The 16,928-nt window shown below is 46.6% G+C and overlaps 1 protein-coding gene across 10 annotated transcripts in view; it reads right to left on the bottom strand.

Moving 5' to 3' along the window:
* DST (dystonin) overlaps positions 1 to 16,928 on the bottom strand; it is a 525,807-nt gene that overhangs the window by 221,582 nt on the left and 287,297 nt on the right. For all 10 annotated transcript variants that reach the window (XM_069564068.1, XM_069564074.1, XM_069564071.1 and 7 more), the window contains one exon: positions 7,443 to 7,609. In XM_069564068.1, the coding sequence (XP_069420169.1) occupies positions 7,443 to 7,609 (167 nt within the window). The remainder of the gene's footprint in view (positions 1 to 7,442; positions 7,610 to 16,928) is intronic.

The raw sequence follows: 16,928 nt of genomic DNA, 5'->3' as shown, positions 1-16,928 counted from the left end.
GATGCTTGCTCCTTGGAAGAAAAGCAATGACAAACCTAGACAGCATATTAAAAAACAGAGACATTACTTTGCTGACAAAGGCCCATCTAGTCAAAGCTATGGTTTTTCCAGTAGTCATGTATGGATGTGAGAGTTGGACTGTAAAGAAAGTTGAACGCTAAAGAGTTGATGCTTTTGAACTGTGGTGTTGGAGAAGACTCTTGAGAGTCCCTTAAATGGCAAGGAGATTGAACCAGTCCATCCTAAAGGAAATCAGTCCTGAATATTCACTGGAAGGACTGATGTTGAAGCTGAAGCTCCAATACTTTGGCCACTTGATGCAAAGAGCTGACTCACTAGAAAAGACCCTGATGCTGGGAAAGATTGAAGGTGGGAGGAGAAGGGGGCGACAGAGGATGAGATGGCTGGATGGCATCACCGACTCAACGGACATGAGTTTGAGCAAACTCTGGGGAGTTGGTGATGGACAGGGAGGCCTGGCGTGCTGCAGTCCATGGAGTCGCAAAGAGTCGGACACGACTGAGCGACTGAACTGAATCGGGGAAGCGAGGGGATGCAGAGACCAGTGAGGAGCAGCCAGGATACAACAGTGCAGCCTTTAGACAGGGTTCTGGTTCCCCTTGAGGGATACACTAACAGTATCTTTGAGCTCGTTACAGAACTAAAGCCCCCAACAAAGGTGTCAGCATTTTTCATTCCAGAGAAAACCACCTAAGACCAAATTAAATGAACCAGAGAAGATCATCAAAAGATTACCTGAGATCAGATTAAAGGAACAGAGGCCCTGCACACACCCTTATCTTATCAGCAACCCCCTTTAACCACTGCTATAAAACTTCCCACCAGTCCTCCACGGCAGGGCAGACAGTTTTGAGAGGCACAAGCCCACTGTGGCCCCCTTTGCAGGCAAAGATATAAAACTATTATTTTCTCTTCACCCAAAACTCTGTCTCCCAGATCCAATCCAGAATGGGTGCACAGAGGCTGAGTTTGGGCATCAGTACCCACCGCACCATCTAGGCCCTCCACCCTCTAGGATCCCAGGGACACAATGAAACTACAGAACAGTTCACCTGTGACTTTGCTCTTACTGGTATGTTTTAACGTTCTCTTATTATCTAAATTCTCCTCACTATATGATAGTTGTTGATGCTGTTTTCAGAGATGGCTGATTCTAGATTAAACAATTAATGCTGTCCTCATTAATTCCTTACAGGAGACCAAGATCTTAGTTGGCAGTTATATATGGTACTATTTATTTGGTCATTTTGTAAGCAGATAGGGCAGGTGTTCCCAGAGAAAGAGAACCAGGCAAGGCTTTCTTGGCATAAGAGAACCCATTTTTGGCCTAAGCCATCTTGTGATCTAAGCCTTGCCACCATGCTTGCCCTTGAACAGGTCTCAGAAATCAACGATCTTATGGGAACAAAAGAACATAGAAACTCTGTCATCCAGTAAGATAAGTAACGATAGCAAAGATAATATACTAGTTATAAAGACTCCCAGTTCCATTTCAATGGTAAAGATTAGCCTGAAATGCTCAACCAACAGATAAACTAAAATCTAAAGGATGGGTTGACTTTTCCTGACCCTAGAAACTTCAATCAGTTGACTGCCCAAGTGCCTCCATACATATGCAAGTACTCTTAATTTAAAATTTCCCCAGTTATGCTGTCTAGGCTGCTTCTAGAAAGATCCTCAGTGTTCTCCTTACTTGCAGCAAGTAATGATAAATCCTTCCATCTCCCCATATTGGTTCGGTTGTGTCTTTTGCCTTGACACCCACCAAAAGGCAAACCCAGTTTTGGGTTAAGAATTTCTGAAATCCATTGAGAATTTTCACATCTTTAGTCTTTAAGGACACACTACCACAACTACTCTGGCCAACAGTTCCGTTTCTTGGTATTTAGTCTGCCTACTGGAAATTACCTAAGTATTTACAGAGAAGTATATGAGCACTTGAGAATCCAGAGCAAACACGTCCATTAGTAAAAGGGTATCTGATGTGAAGCATATGAGTTACCTTTTGAGCCTCAGTTTAACAATTTAACAATTTGATAATTTAATAAATAGATAACAGTGGAAACAGTACCATCTGTTTCACAGGATTGTGATAATTTTTTAAGCTACTAATACTAAAATACTAAACACTAAAAAATAGGCAGGACAGAAGCTAGTATCTGTTCAACATCCTGCATCTAATTCTTGGGTACTCACCATATGATATTTACTTTCTTTTCACTTTTATAAAACACTTTTATTTCCTAAAAACTAAAAATCAGTCTTACTATATAAATTTGTCTTTGTTTTTATTTAATTTAATAGTATTATTTATTATTACTTATTTCATATAATTCTGTTTCAAGAAACAGAATTTTAGAAAATTAAATTCCTATGGAACTTTAGGAATAAGTGAAATGTTATTAAAGTACTGCTTACCAGGGTTAAAAAGCACACTCTCCACTTTTAAAAGTCATATTCTATGAGTGACACTAATAGCAATATGCTAGACAATTCAAATTAAAGTGCCTGACTCACAACTACTGATATGATTCACATGCATATGGAAGCTGAACGATGCTATCACTCTCCTCATTTCGGTCCGATTTTGGAATCTTTCGACGATATTATATACAGTATTATATACAGTTACCCTGTGTATCTGTGGTTTCTGCATCCTCAAATTCAACTAACCACAGATCAAAAATACTTGAAAAAATATTATAGAAAGTTCCAAAAAGCAAAATGAGTTTTGCTGTGTGCTGGCCACTATGTACATAGCATTTCCATTGTATTGGGTATTAGAAGTATCTTAGAGATGATTCAAAGTATACAGAGGATGCACGAGGTTATATATAAACACTGCATAGTGTGAGCATTCACAGATTTTGTTATCCGTGGGATAACCCCCAGTGGATACAAGGGGACAGTTATACACAAAAACCTTACTAAATCAGTATGTCAAATAATACTGATCTACTCTTATTTGATGGATACTACCTATTGCCTTCTCAGCTCCAAACAAATCTGCACTCTATCCAGGCGCCCCTGCCACATCAGGGTTCCACACCCCTCTCTCCACCCACTACCCTGATCAGGAGGTCGTTTCCTGCAAAACCCTCACTCCCACCTAAGGTCCTTCTCAACAAAAGAATCTATAAGATTAGGCTTGGTATCTGAGAAGAAACCCAACCCATGTGCCACTTCAGATAATTTTTATTACAGAAGTCAAATAAAATCCATGCAAATAATAAAATTTGTAACTCAAAAAGCCCAGTTAAATGGGTGTGTTTCCACAGTGAATCCAAATAAATACATCACAAAATTTAAGAGGATAATTATCAAGGGGAAAACAACTGTTAAAACACAATTCTATAAGTGTGATTATTTCTGCTCAATAGCCAAAAATCTAACAGTGATTTTTTAATTGTTTATAACTTTGTCTCTTTTGTCTTGAGTAAATCAAGACAATCAACAATGAAAACCATGTATAAATCAACACCATCTGACTAATGATTACACGGACTAGGAAAAAGGTACTCAACTATTTTTTAAGAAAAAAGAAAGGCCCAAGGATTTGAAAAAATACAGTTCTACAGATGAAAGATTTCTTCTAGTTAAAGAAACCACAGTAATATTCTAGGCACAGAATAACTTGACATTTCAGCAACAAAAAAATCTTGTAACCATTTAAATCAGAGGGTATTTTTACCATGGATTCTAAAAAGGGAAAACTACACAGAGGAGGGAATCAAGTTCCAAGTTAAGGATAAACACACTGCTGCACGCAAAACAGACAACCAACAAGGCCCTGCTGTATAACACAGAGAACTATCCTCAATTCTTTCTAACAACCTAAAGGGAAAATAATCTGAAAAAGAACAGACACATAGGTTGCTGAATCACTTTACACCAGAAACTAAGGCAACACTGTAAATCAACTATACTTCAATCAAACAAGAAGTTAAAGGGAAAAAAAGCTAAAGCCAAGCAACGTTCTAAAATGGTTACTCTGCCGAAACGGAAGTTCAAAATGAATAATGCTCAGCCTCTGCATCTCGGCAGCACTGTGACCTTGGCAAACCTAAGGGTGCCCATCTGTAACCTCTGGAAGGCTTCCTCCCAGAGCTCGAGGAAGATATGAATGCAACAACACAGAGGAAGCCTCTAACAGAATGCCTCACAGGCAGCAAGTTAGCAAGGTATTAACTGTTTCATATAATTATCCTTTTATGTCCGAGTAACTCTGTCAGTTCAGTGAGTTAAGAGTTTGGACTTACTCTCACAGGAAGATACTCAGCTCTTCAAAAGCATGACAAACTCCTTGCAAAACTGAGAAAAATAACTGAAATCAAATGACATTACTTTCAATAAGGAATTTCTGTGGATTTCACTTCTTATAAGGCAACAGAGGTGTGCCTTGTAAGAACAAGAACAGCAGCTGGGCACTGGGGTTTGGATCCCTAGCCCGACACTCACTGGTTGTGTGACTTGAAGCAAGTATGTATTCCGGTCTTGGTTTCCGTGTGTAACCAGGGAGGACAACATTCTTATGGATGTTGTCAGGACTGAGTGAATGAACATAAGTAAGCTGCTCAGCATAGTGCCTTGCCCTTAGTAGGTGCTATGTCAGTGTTAATTCAGCTCCAGCAATTCTCACCAGGAAACTGTTTGCCACCCCAAAGTTGGCCATCATTAAACCCACCTATGCACTGGAGTTACTAGGTAAGAAGGCTGTGACACAGAAACTGACAAGGCTTCGTCTGAACCCTAACCTCACTAATCATCAATGCTCTAAGTACACAATCTCGGTCCTCCACTTGTAGAGTCTACATATCAGAGCTTACTGTCCGCTAAGTCACTGATAAAACTCAAAGTCATACCACATACCATAGCTCTGTGTGTCTGAGTGATGATCTCTGGATAGCGGAAATGTGATTTTTTTTTTCACTTGTCTGTATTTTCTAGTGTTTTACCATGCACATGCACCATTTAAGGCTCAAGATATCATTTTCACTGATACATACTCCTTACTTATTATATCAGTCTTGCCTAATCCAGGCGTCTCTGCAGTAAAAGGTGTGTTAATTGATAGAAGTGTTGTTTGTTGTCAGAAAGAATGTGTAGCTTGTGGTAACTGACACAGTTTAGCTGAGAGATCTTGGGTAAGTCCTTCTCTGAGCCACATTTCTTCATACATAAAATATGTGGGCACAACGAAGTCTATCAGGATTCCTGCTGGTGGGATCTTCATTTCCTGACCTGGGACTGAACCTGAGCTTCTGCATCGGCAGTACGGAGTCCTAACCACTGGACCAGCAGGAGAGTCTCAGGATTCCCCTGGTTCTAATATTCTGTGACCATCTTACACTGTTCAGATGGGACGCAGAAACAACAGGGAATATGCTAAACCCTTACTTGTTCCGGCTTTGCTATCCTAGAGAATCTGTTGGGAACCAGGATGGTATAATAATAATCTTCTCATTAATGTACAAACTTATTTGCATAGGTTGTAATGTTTTCTTTCCTGATCACTTTATCTGTATTTATGTATTTATTCTGGCTGTGCTGGGTCTTTGTGCTGCGTGTGAGCTTTTATCCAGGTGTGCGACGCAACCTACTCATTTCAGTAGCTTCTCCTGTTGCGGAGGCACGGGCTCCGGGCGCACGGCCTTCGGCAGCTGCAGAGCACGGGCTCCTGGGCGCACGGCCTTCGGCAGCTGCGGAGCACAGGGGTGCATGGCCTTCGGCAGCTATGGAGCACAGGCTCCAGGGCACAAGGCCTTCGGCAGCTGCGGACCACAGGCTCCTGGGCGCACGGCCTTCGGCAGCTGCGGAGCACGGGGGTGCATGGCCTTCGGCAGCTGCGGACCACGGGCTCCAGGCTCATGGCCTTCAGCAGCTGCGGAGCACAGGCTCCAGGCACACGGCCTTGGCAGCTGCAGCACGTGGGCTTGGTGGTTGTGGCCCCCGGGCTCCAGAGCGTGGGCTCAGTAGCCGTAGCCCACGGGTTCAGTTGCTCCCAGTTTGAACCCATGCCCCCTGCATTGGCAGATGGACTCTTGACCACAGAGCCACCAGGGAAGGAAGCCCTGGTTTATTTTCTTAATTAACTATAAAATGATGCTATATACGGCGAAGAATGAAAAAGCTGAACTATAAAAATGTTTTCTCAAAGACCTGTTAATTGTTGAGGCACATATGTGGGACAGAACCTCTTGAAACGACCTGTCTACATACAGAGGAGACATTTCAGGTTGACTGGCCAACAGATCATTTCCACTGTTGAACCTTTGACATTGCATCCATCTAGTAAAATCATTAAAGAAAATCTAGATGTATTCTGTGAAGCCTGGTAATCCCAAAGCAGTGACATGTCAACACTGCTGAGAGAAATCAGTGACGCGTTTGAAGGAAAATGAGGGGAGAAGTATGGCTCTCTTTCATTTCCAAAGCCAGTGAAGAACAGGGCAAACCTGAGATCATTAAAGCCAGACACGCCTGACTCCGAGGAGCAAGCCAAGAGAGCAAGCTTGTCCTCAAGCTGGGTTTGCTAACCTCTGCGAGACGAGCAATGCCAATTCAAAGACTGAGAAGTGGGAGGATCAGGAGAATGAGATTGTTCGATATGGATGGAACACGTCCAGTATGGCATATTTTCTGTATTTATTTACTAGGGGTCACTAAAAACTTACCAAGATTTAATTCATCAACTAGAGGTTTTTGCTGAGAGGATTTGAAGCTTACTTCAAGTGTACAGGCTTTCTCAAAACAGCTCAAAGATAATGATAAGCTTATGCTTTTCCTGGAAATAAACAAGCTTGCTCCTCTCTGCCACCAGCTCCAAACAGTAATTAAGATACCTTTGCAGAATCAAGGGGCTTCCCTGATAGTTCAGTTGGTAAAGAATCCATCTGCAATGCAGAAAACCCCAGTTCGATTCCTGGGTCGGGAAGATCCACTGGAAAAGGGATTGGCTGCCCACTCCAGTATTCTTGGGTTTTAAGACACTTTGGGCAGAATCAAGTGTTTCTAAAGGTTGATAAGGGTGTTATAAAGGTAAGCTCCACGATGGCTGTTTTGGTTCAACTTCTCGCACTTTGCTATAAACTGCTGAAGCAGCTTTAGATGGAAAACAGGTGGGTCTCAGTTACAAATAAAGATTCTGTGGATGGTAAAACTTGAGCTTTTGAGGTCAGATCTCGGGAATACCATGTGGCAATGCTAACCTTTTAAGAAAGCAAATGATCCTTTATGTTTCAGAAAGTCAACAATTTTGCAGAGAAAACAAACTGAAATCTTGCTTTATTTTCTGATCACAAAACCGACTGTGAAGCTTTCTGACAACTAATAAATGCCAAGGTAGTTGCTGTTAAAAAAAAATTTGGAAATGAAAGGAACACTTAGATTTATCAAAGGGTGGGAAAACTCAAATTCCATACCTGTATTTATGAATGATGGCATTAAATAATTTCCCATCTCTCCAGCAGGTGGTGAAATTTTCACACCGAATCCCGGCATAACCCTCCGTGGCCTGCTGCGTCCACAGTAAGAGTCTCTCTTTCGCTGACATGTCTTCTGACTCACCAGTAACATGGATATCAGATATCTAAACGGAACAGAGAGTGGAAAACCATTAGGGAGGAAGGAAGCTAACACAGATTAAGAGCCTACTATGTGCCAAGCACTTTTTACTTAATCCTTCTCTCACTTGTAAGATGACAATGTTTCCCCCATCTCCATCGAGGGAACCTGAGTTTCAAAGAGATTAACAGATAGAAAAGAAGGATTTAACCCAAGCATCTCATTTTTTTTCATACCAAAATGTCCCAGCGCTGAAAAGTCTCCATTCTTTTTTCCAATCAGATCTGTTCAAACAACTTAAGCACATGTTTTTCCAAGTTCAAATGGGTCACAGTAGAACCTACAAATTAATCTACGTTACCCATCTTCAGAGAAGAATCTGATCCAGCAGGTATTCTGTGTAAAGAAAAGGAGAACAGCCCCTTTTCCAACTAACCTCACTGCTTAATTATTTGGCCAGAAGTCTTTCTGACTTTCTCATGAAGCTTCGTTCAGTTTACCCAATGGGAAATTTTCATCAAATAATTTTTCCCTATACTTTGTTTGCCTTATTTTTTTTTCATCTCTTCCACTGAATGATAATAAAATAGTCACCAGTTCACATGATCTCCATTTGCTCATGGCCCTTTGATAAGGGTTCTATTTAACCTGCTGATAATGACGTTAAGGCACCAAGTGACTCTGGCAGGGGTCAGACAGTGACTCCCCAGCCGGGATTAAAACCAGCAGACAGCTGTTCCCTCAGTCAGTGGTGATGCCAAGCCAGGGGGTCAGGACAGGTGGCCGACCAGGGTCAGATGGAAAGGAGGGCGGTGGGGCGGGGGTGTCATCCTACACGGGAAGGAAAACCCCTCAAGTCCGGACCCGGCCTCAAGAGCTGGCCACCGGTCCCCTCACTCAGGGACGTCCTCCAAGCCGGGGGGGTCAGGACAGGCGGCCAACCAGGGTCAGATGGAAAGGAAGGCAGTGGGGCAAGGGGGTCATCCTACATGGGAAGGAAAACCCCTCAAGTCTGACCCGGCCTCGAGAGCTGGCCACCAGTCCCCTCACTCAGGGACATCCTTTCAGGCCTGTGAGCCAGCATCCTCTTCTATAAAACGGGAGAGAGCAGGCAGGAGCAGGGACCATTTAAGACTCCCTTCAGTCTGAAGTCTGAGAGGCTAAGACACTGTAAAAACGACACAGAGGCAGAGGTTCACACAGGCAGGCAGGCAACTGACAGCAGAAAGCGTAACAACCCGCACTAGAGAAGCCCTTTAGCCTAGAAAGATGAACGGATAACGGCGTGGTGCACGGATTCACTGGAATATTACTCTGTCACACAAAGGAATGGAGCAATGCCACTCGCAACACCATGGATGGACCTGGAGATGATCACACTGGCACGTGTACGTGGAACCTAAAATACGACAGAGACGAACAGAAACAGACTCCCGGACACAGAGAGCAAGCGTGTGGCTGCCAGGGGGAGGGGAGTGGGAGAGGGGCGTGGGAGAGGGGCATGGGCGAGCGGGACTGGCAGATGCAAGCTGTTACACGCAGGGTGGAGACCAACAAGGTCCTGCTGCACGGCACAGGGAACCAGAACCAGGATCCTGCGATCAATCAGAATGGAAAAGAATATGAAGACGACTGTCGACAAACGTGTAACTAAGCTGCCCCGCTGTAAAGCAGACGTGAACACAACACTGCGCACACTTCCATAAAGGTTTTAAAAAGTTTTGCATGTACATGCAAAACTAGCTGTTTCTGCAAGACCTGAGGACACAGGGTGGTATTTACAGCAGTATAAAAAAAGGGCAATAGCTGGGTAGAGGCAGGGACTGATTTCTGCAGGATCAAGAATGTTCCAGTCCAGTCCAGTGCCAAAGGTAACTGCCTATTAACAAGGAGGGTCAACACATTTCAACCACAGGGTACGTTTAACAGGCTACACTGCTGCCCAGCACATCCAGGGAAAGATATTAAGGAAGAAGAGTTAACAGGCCTGAAAATGGCTAAACACCAACCAGGAGAAAATAATATATTCTATTAAATGAGTTCCTGAAAGTTCCCCAAACTTGCTGTAGCATGTTACACTCCCATACGCTCTATCAGGCCACTGCACATGCAGACACTAGTTTAAAAGCTATAGTTTTAAGGGGCATATTCAAATATGTTCTGAACCAAATTTTAACATATCAAAGACCACTAATAAGCCTTTCACCTACTCCTTCAATTCCAATTAGCTATTATTCCCACTGGGAAGTTAAAGCATTTTTAGATATACTGTTACCACTCACCATTGCCTACCTAGGTATATCTTTTATATGTACCTAGGTATATCTAACTATGATAGGGTGCAAAAAAATTAAAAAGAAAAATAAACCAAATGCTAAACACTGTAAATCTGAACTTGCCACTCACGACTCCTAATGTAAAATCGGCAGCACCACCTGACTCCTCCCATCAAGGGCAGGCCAGGTAGGATTCTAAGAAGGAACCAGGCCTCTTCCTCCAAATTCTGGAGGCACACAGGGATCACAGAAGGTTTCAGCTCCTGCTGTCTGGGTTCAAGTCCCAAGTGCAACTGCTAACAGGAATAAGACCCAGAGCTACTTAACTTGGGCAGACCTAGAGATGACAAAACTAAGTGAAGACAGAGAAAGACAAACGTCATATGGTATCACTGATATGTGGACTCTTAAAAAGTGATACAGACGAATTTATTTAGAGAACAGAAAAAGACTCACAGACTTAAAAAACAGACGTATGGTCACCCAAGGGGCAACGTGGGGGGAGCAATAAATTAGCTTAGGATTAACATATACATGCTACTGTACATAAGAGAGTTAAATAACAAAGACCTACAGAGGTCTCTATACAATATCTTGTAGTAATCTGCACTGGAAAAGAATACTAAAAAGGATATATACATATATGTATAAATGAATCACTTTGCTATATATTAGAAATCGAGGCAGCACTGTAAATTAACTCTACTTCAATTAAAAGAAATGACCTACAGCTATTCACGTCATCTCCCTAAAACCCATCTTCCTCATTTTTAAAACATAAATGATGATATAATAACATCTTTCTAAAGTTTAGACAAGATGATCTACATTAAGTGCTCAGCACAGGGCCTGCAGGTAGAAAACTCTACAAATGTCAGCTTCTCCCACCACTTGATGAGCAGTACTTGTTGCTTCAGGCCTCTCACCAGCGACCTGCCAGCCAGCATCCAACACAAGCAACATGTTTCAGATCAGAGCTCCTTCTGGATGCTGGAAGCCTGCGTGACTCTCATCCGAGTCACTGCCGGCTGCCACTGGAGGGCACGTGCTTCCTCCCAAGGAGCCTCTCGGACCTTCCTTCACCTCTGCTTCATCTCCCCGGACCCAGTCTGCCTCCACTCCCAACTTTCCAGAAGCATCTACTCTGCAGGAAACAAAATCTGCTCACCTCCACCCCCCTGCTTCGGCCTTTCCATTGAACCCCAGCCCCTGCCGCCACGCCCCGCAGCACATTAAGTCCTGGACACCAGCAGGCACACGAGCAGGGCACGCTTCCCACCTTCCCCAGTGATGGAAAGCAGCAGCTCTCAGTTCATTATCTGCGGCACAAAGGCCTCGCCTTTGCACATCTGGTCACTCTGTGCCACCATCTACTTCCTGTCCTCAAGACGACCCATGCTCCCAGCATCTAGCATCGGCTAGGGGGCCCCGCCTGCATCCAGGGACCCATCCTCACAGGCCTCAGCCTTCTCGCCATGCCGACCAGTCACATACCCTCAGCTGGATCTTGTTCGCTTGAGCCTGCAATTCTGGGGCTTCCGACAGCAATGGCCATTTTTCCAGCACTTTCGCTCCCCAGCTCCAGCTGGACCGACCAGAGACCCAGCAACACTGTGTGATCCTGCGCCGGCCCGACTCTGCCCTGTCTCTGAGCCTTCCGCTGGCTTCGCCGCCTCCTCCCTCTGTCTCCACCATGTGACCCCTCACTTCACCCGCTGTCCTCAACTTCCTCACCCTGCAGCCACCCTGACGGCCTGAGCATCTACTTTGCAGGAAACAAAATTTTGCTTTCCTGCAGAGTAGATCTAGGCGGTCTGTCTCCTCTGTGGGGATGTCCGTGTCCCACGTGGACCACCGCCTCCTCGAACCCCAGCTCTAATCTCAGCCGGGGGCTCCAGGAAACGCGCCTTTTCTCCTCAGCATCCTCGATGGTCTTCCTACCCCTCCGAGAGCTTCTGTCAGCGCTTCACCATGTGGTGGAGCGCCTGCCCCGCCTGCTCCCCCACCGTGTCTGGCATCACCTTTCGTCACCTTCACAGAGAAAAGAGAGACACGTAAGGGCCCTGGCCTGTCACCCTGGGTCTCTCGAGGGCTCCCTTCTGAGTGGTTGCTCTCAGTACGTACAACGCCCAAGTCTCTTCCGTCCTAAAATGAGTAAAAACGAATAACCTTCATAAACCTGGTTTCCTCTGTACTCAGCATCACCCGGAGAAGGCGATGGCACCCCACTCCAGTACTCTTGCCTAGAAAATCCCATGGATGCAGGAGCCTGGTAGGCCACAGTCCATGGGGTCGCCAGTCAGATACGCCTGAGCGTCTTCACTTGCACTTTTCTCTTTCATGCATTGGAGAAGGAAATGGCAACCCACTCCAGTGTTCTTGCCTGGAGAGTCCCAGGGACTGGGGAGCCTGGTGGGCTGCCGTCCATGGGGTCGCACAGAGTCGGACACGACTGAAGCGACTTAGCAGCAGCACCACCTCTCTCTCTTGTTGGTAAAGCACCTGGAGAAACCACTCTGCGCTTTGTAACCTTTATCTTTACTCCTCAGCCTGTTGAGTCTCGGATTCTGTCCCAGTCATTCATTCCATGGAAAGTAAGAAGGGGTGAGCAGACAGAAGGAGGGGGTCCGCGCTCCTGACTCTGCTCACAGGAGCGGGAGAGGAGACGGTCTGTGCGTTGGGCGGGGAGCGCGGTCCAGGGTCAGCGCTGCCAAAGCTGCGCACCTGCGCGCTTCCCGAGCCCTGCAGAGACAGCAGCGGACCGGGGGCGCGGGCTGCCCCAGGACTGTGGGGAGCAGAAGCAACTGCCTTTAGTCAAGACCACCAACTCCAGGCTCCCGTGTCAGCATCATCCCCTCCTAAGACACAGCCACGACAGACCTAGAACCACCCCGGGCTCAGGAGAGCCTCCCGCCTCTGGAACCGACCCCAGTGTCCGGTGAGTGAGTCTCCTAAACAGGCTCCGCGCGCCGCACCCGCCCCTCACCCAACGGACACATGTCAGTCTTGGCCGGTCTGCCCAGGCCCAGACCATTCTCCTTCTGTTCCAGGGTCAAACCACACGCCATCAGACGCCCTCTCTCCACAGGGGCTCTGCTCAGGCCGCTTCTCCCCTGGAGCATCCCCGCCTCCCATACCCCGCTCAATACAGACTCAAGGGCTCAGTTACCTTCATGAGGAAGGGGTGGGAGACCTGTGGGAAGGGAGAGAGGGGACCAGGAGGGGGAATGGAGGGACGGGAGGAAGGAGAGGTAATGGAGGGGGAGGGGAGGAGGGGAGGAGGAGGAGAGGGGGAGGGGAGGCAGGGGGAATGGAGGGAGGGGGAGGGGAGGAGGGAAGGGGAATGGAGGAGGGAGGGGGAATGAAGGGAGGGGAGGGGAGGAGGGAAGGGGAATGGAGGAGGGAGGGGGAATGAAGGGAGGGGAGGGGAGGAGGAGGGGGAATGGAGGGAGGAGGGGGAATGGAGGGAGGGGAGGAGGGAGGGGAGGAACGTAGGGAGGAGGGGGAAGCATCAGGAGAAGTGTCATGTTTGCACTGGGGATGAATGAGTTTTAGCCTACTGTGTAACCCTTGTCACCTTAGGAAATAAAAGATTTCCAACTAAGGTCACTTCGTAATAACTGCCACACCCCCAGCCACTGTCTAGGAGTGCCCGGCAGTGAACCCAGGCCTGGAGATTACTCAGCAAGAGCCCAACGCTACCCAAGTGTCATCTCGTTTCTGTAAAACAGTGTCATAAACTTAACCCAGGATATAGTCCTGAAATGTCTTTTCAGTGCAAGAAAAGAAGCCGAAACCCCTTCGGAGAGCTCACTCCGACTTCCCTCCCGGCAGACGGGGGGCAGGTGTGGAGGGCCAAGCCTCCCGTGCTGGTCAGCTGAGGCTGCCAGCCTCAGTCCTCTGAGCAAAGTCAAACGCCACGAGAAAACTGGGCGGCAGCCACACCCGCTTTCTACCACTATGCTGTCATAGTTCTGGCATGTGGGACGGGAGGGCACACCAAGGGCCAATTTCCAAAGCTGACTCACACACTCCCCAGGCGACTAGTCACAGTTTTATCATATTTAATTCTATCCAAGGCAAATGCAACTTTTAAATTTTTAAAAAAGAATTTATGAAAAGGTTAAACAATCAGACATGTAACAGCAGAAAGGCAACATCTCTGAGGCTGAGAGGACTAAGAAATGTAACTCAGAGAAGCAATGACTATAGGAAAGGATTCAGGAATCCAGGGAACTCTAACTGGAAGATCACGGAGCCTGCTGTCAGCCCCTGGTTTCACTGGTGAACAAGCTGAGGACACAGGAGGCTCCAGGATGTATCCGGGGTCTCAGCAGGCCAGCTGGGAGGGCCCGAGGCATGGACCTGAGGCTCCTAAATTCCAGCTCAGGACCTGCAAGAGGAGAGTGAACTCTCTCCTTCACATTTTGAACAGACACCTATCCTGCCAACTCGGACTGACCTTTCCTCCGCGTCAGGAAGCCCGGTGGGTGCTCACTCTCAGTGCTGGGGAGATGTCTCCACTCGACTGTGGTAAGGGTTAACGGTCAAGGTGGAGAAGGAAATGGCAATCCACTCCAGTGTTCTTGCCTGGAGAGCCCCATGGACAGAGGAGCCTGGCGGCCTACAGCCCATGGGGTCACAAAGAGTCGGACACAACTGAGCGATTAACACTAGACTATACTCACACTGGTCACGTGGCCATCACTAAAAAACCTACAGAGAGCAAATGCTGGAGAGGCTGTGGAGAGAAGGGAGCCCTCCTACAGCGCTGGTGAGAACGTAAGTTGCTGCAGCCACTATAAAAAACAGTATGGAGGTTTCTCAAACCACTAAAAATAGAATTACGGTGTGATCCAGCCATCTCACTCCTAGGCGTATATCCAGGCAAAACTGTAACTCGAAAAGATACACATACCCCTCTGTTCACAGCAGCACTGTCCACAATAGCCAAGGCATGGAGAAAACCTGAATGCCCATCAACAGACGAACGGATAAAGACGGTGTGGCACATATACACAACGGAATGTTATTCAGCCACAAGAAAGAACAAACGTTCTTTGTTGCTGCCATCTGCAGCAACATGGGAGCCTGGTGGGCTGCCGTCTATCAGGTCGCACAGAGTCAGACATGACCGAAGCGACTTAGCAGCAGCAGCAACATGGAGGCAGCTAGAGATTATCACACTAAGTGAAACACCTCAGAAAGACAAATGCCACATGGCAATACTTATATGTGGACTCTGAAATATGACACAAATGGACACATCTATGGAACGTAACAGACCCACAGAGAGAACCTTGTGGTTTTGAAGGTGGGGGCGGGGAATAGCAGATGTAAGCTATCATACATGGGAGGGATAAACAAGGTCCTCCCACACAGCTCTATACAGGGACTATATTCAGTATCCCGTGATAGACTATAACCCAAAAGAGCATGAAAAAGAAAGTGTGCATACACACACACACACACACACAGACACGTGTACATAGAACTGAATCACTCTGCTATACAGCAGAAATTAACACAACCGTGTGAATCAGCTAGACTGCAATTCAAAAAAATTTAATTAGAGAAAACATTTAAGTCTTCTGACTCAAGAGCTAAGTCCCCTTTCCTCTGCTACACCAAATCAACAGTGACGCTCCACAGCATTTCGCAAAGAGTTTTATCCACTGAGAAACCAGCTCATTTTACAGAAGCAAAAACTGACACAGTGGGTGCGGGAAAGGTTGTTGTCAAAGTTTCCTCCCTGCAGAACCCAAATCCCTACTGGTTCAGAGAGCTGGACACGAGCGCCATCCAAAGAATTTCAATTCCTTCATATATTTGTGCTAAAGTCTACAAGAGAGTTCACACTCTAACTGAGAGAGTTCAGGTGTCACCAAGGAGGAGAGCAGGAGGCTGGGAAAGGTGACCTCAGGATGCTTCCACCTCTGGTAACACAATGACTCCAAGGCGGAAAGCTGATCCTCGGGAGGAAAGGCACTGCAGAGCCGCGGACGGCGGTGACCTGTACTCCACCCCAGCCCCACGGCTTCCTGGGCCTTGGCTTCCTCTCATCAAGATGTGCACACACACACACACACACACACCCCATGGCTTCCTGGGCCTTGGTTTCCTCTCATCAAGATGTGTACACACACACACACACACACACACACACACCATGGCTTCCTGGGTCTTGGTTTCCTCTCATCAAGATGTGTACACACACACACACACACACACACACACACACACCATGGCTTCCTGGGTCTTGGTTTCCTCTCATCAGGATGAACACACACACACACACACACACACACATGGCTTCCTGGGCCTTGGTTTCCTCTCATCAAGATCAACACACACACACACACACAGACACACACACACACACACCATGGCTTCCTGGGCCTTGGTTTCCTCTCATCAGGATGTACACACACACACACACACACACACACACACCATGGCTTCCTGGGCCTTGGCTTCCTCTCATCAGGATGTATACACACACACACACACACACACACACACACACACACACACACCATGGCTTCCTGGGCCTTGGCTTCCTCTCATCAGGATGTACACACACACACACACACACACACACACACACACACACACACACACACACACACACACCATGGCTTCCTGGGCCTTGGTTTCCTCCTCTCATCAGGATGTGTACACACACACACACACACACACACACACACACACCATGGCTTCCTGGGTCTTGGTTTCCTCTCATCAAGATGTACACACACACACACACACACACACACACACGCTTCAGAACGGTGCCTGCCCACGTGAGCGGAAGTGACTGCACCAGACTGAGGGTTATTCCTGACAATTTTTTACTCACACTGCTGGACACTCTAGTTAGGCAAAAGCAAATTCCATACCGAATGCGCCAGAAGACACAAATATTTCCAAGCCAGGCTGTTTGCTTTCAAAGACAATCTCTTCAACGATGTTTCAACTGTTTTGGCAGAAACCAATGTAATCAACACATTTTGAGTGCCTGCTTCCAAGTTTCAAAATGCGTGAAAAGGCTTCACTAAATATTCTTAA

Source organism: Ovis canadensis, chromosome 20 (assembly GCF_042477335.2).
Source record: "Ovis canadensis isolate MfBH-ARS-UI-01 breed Bighorn chromosome 20, ARS-UI_OviCan_v2, whole genome shotgun sequence".
Classification (NCBI taxonomy): domain Eukaryota; kingdom Metazoa; phylum Chordata; class Mammalia; order Artiodactyla; family Bovidae; genus Ovis; species Ovis canadensis.
Note: the sequence above shows the minus strand (reverse complement) of the source record. Positions and strands in the feature narration are given on the sequence as shown.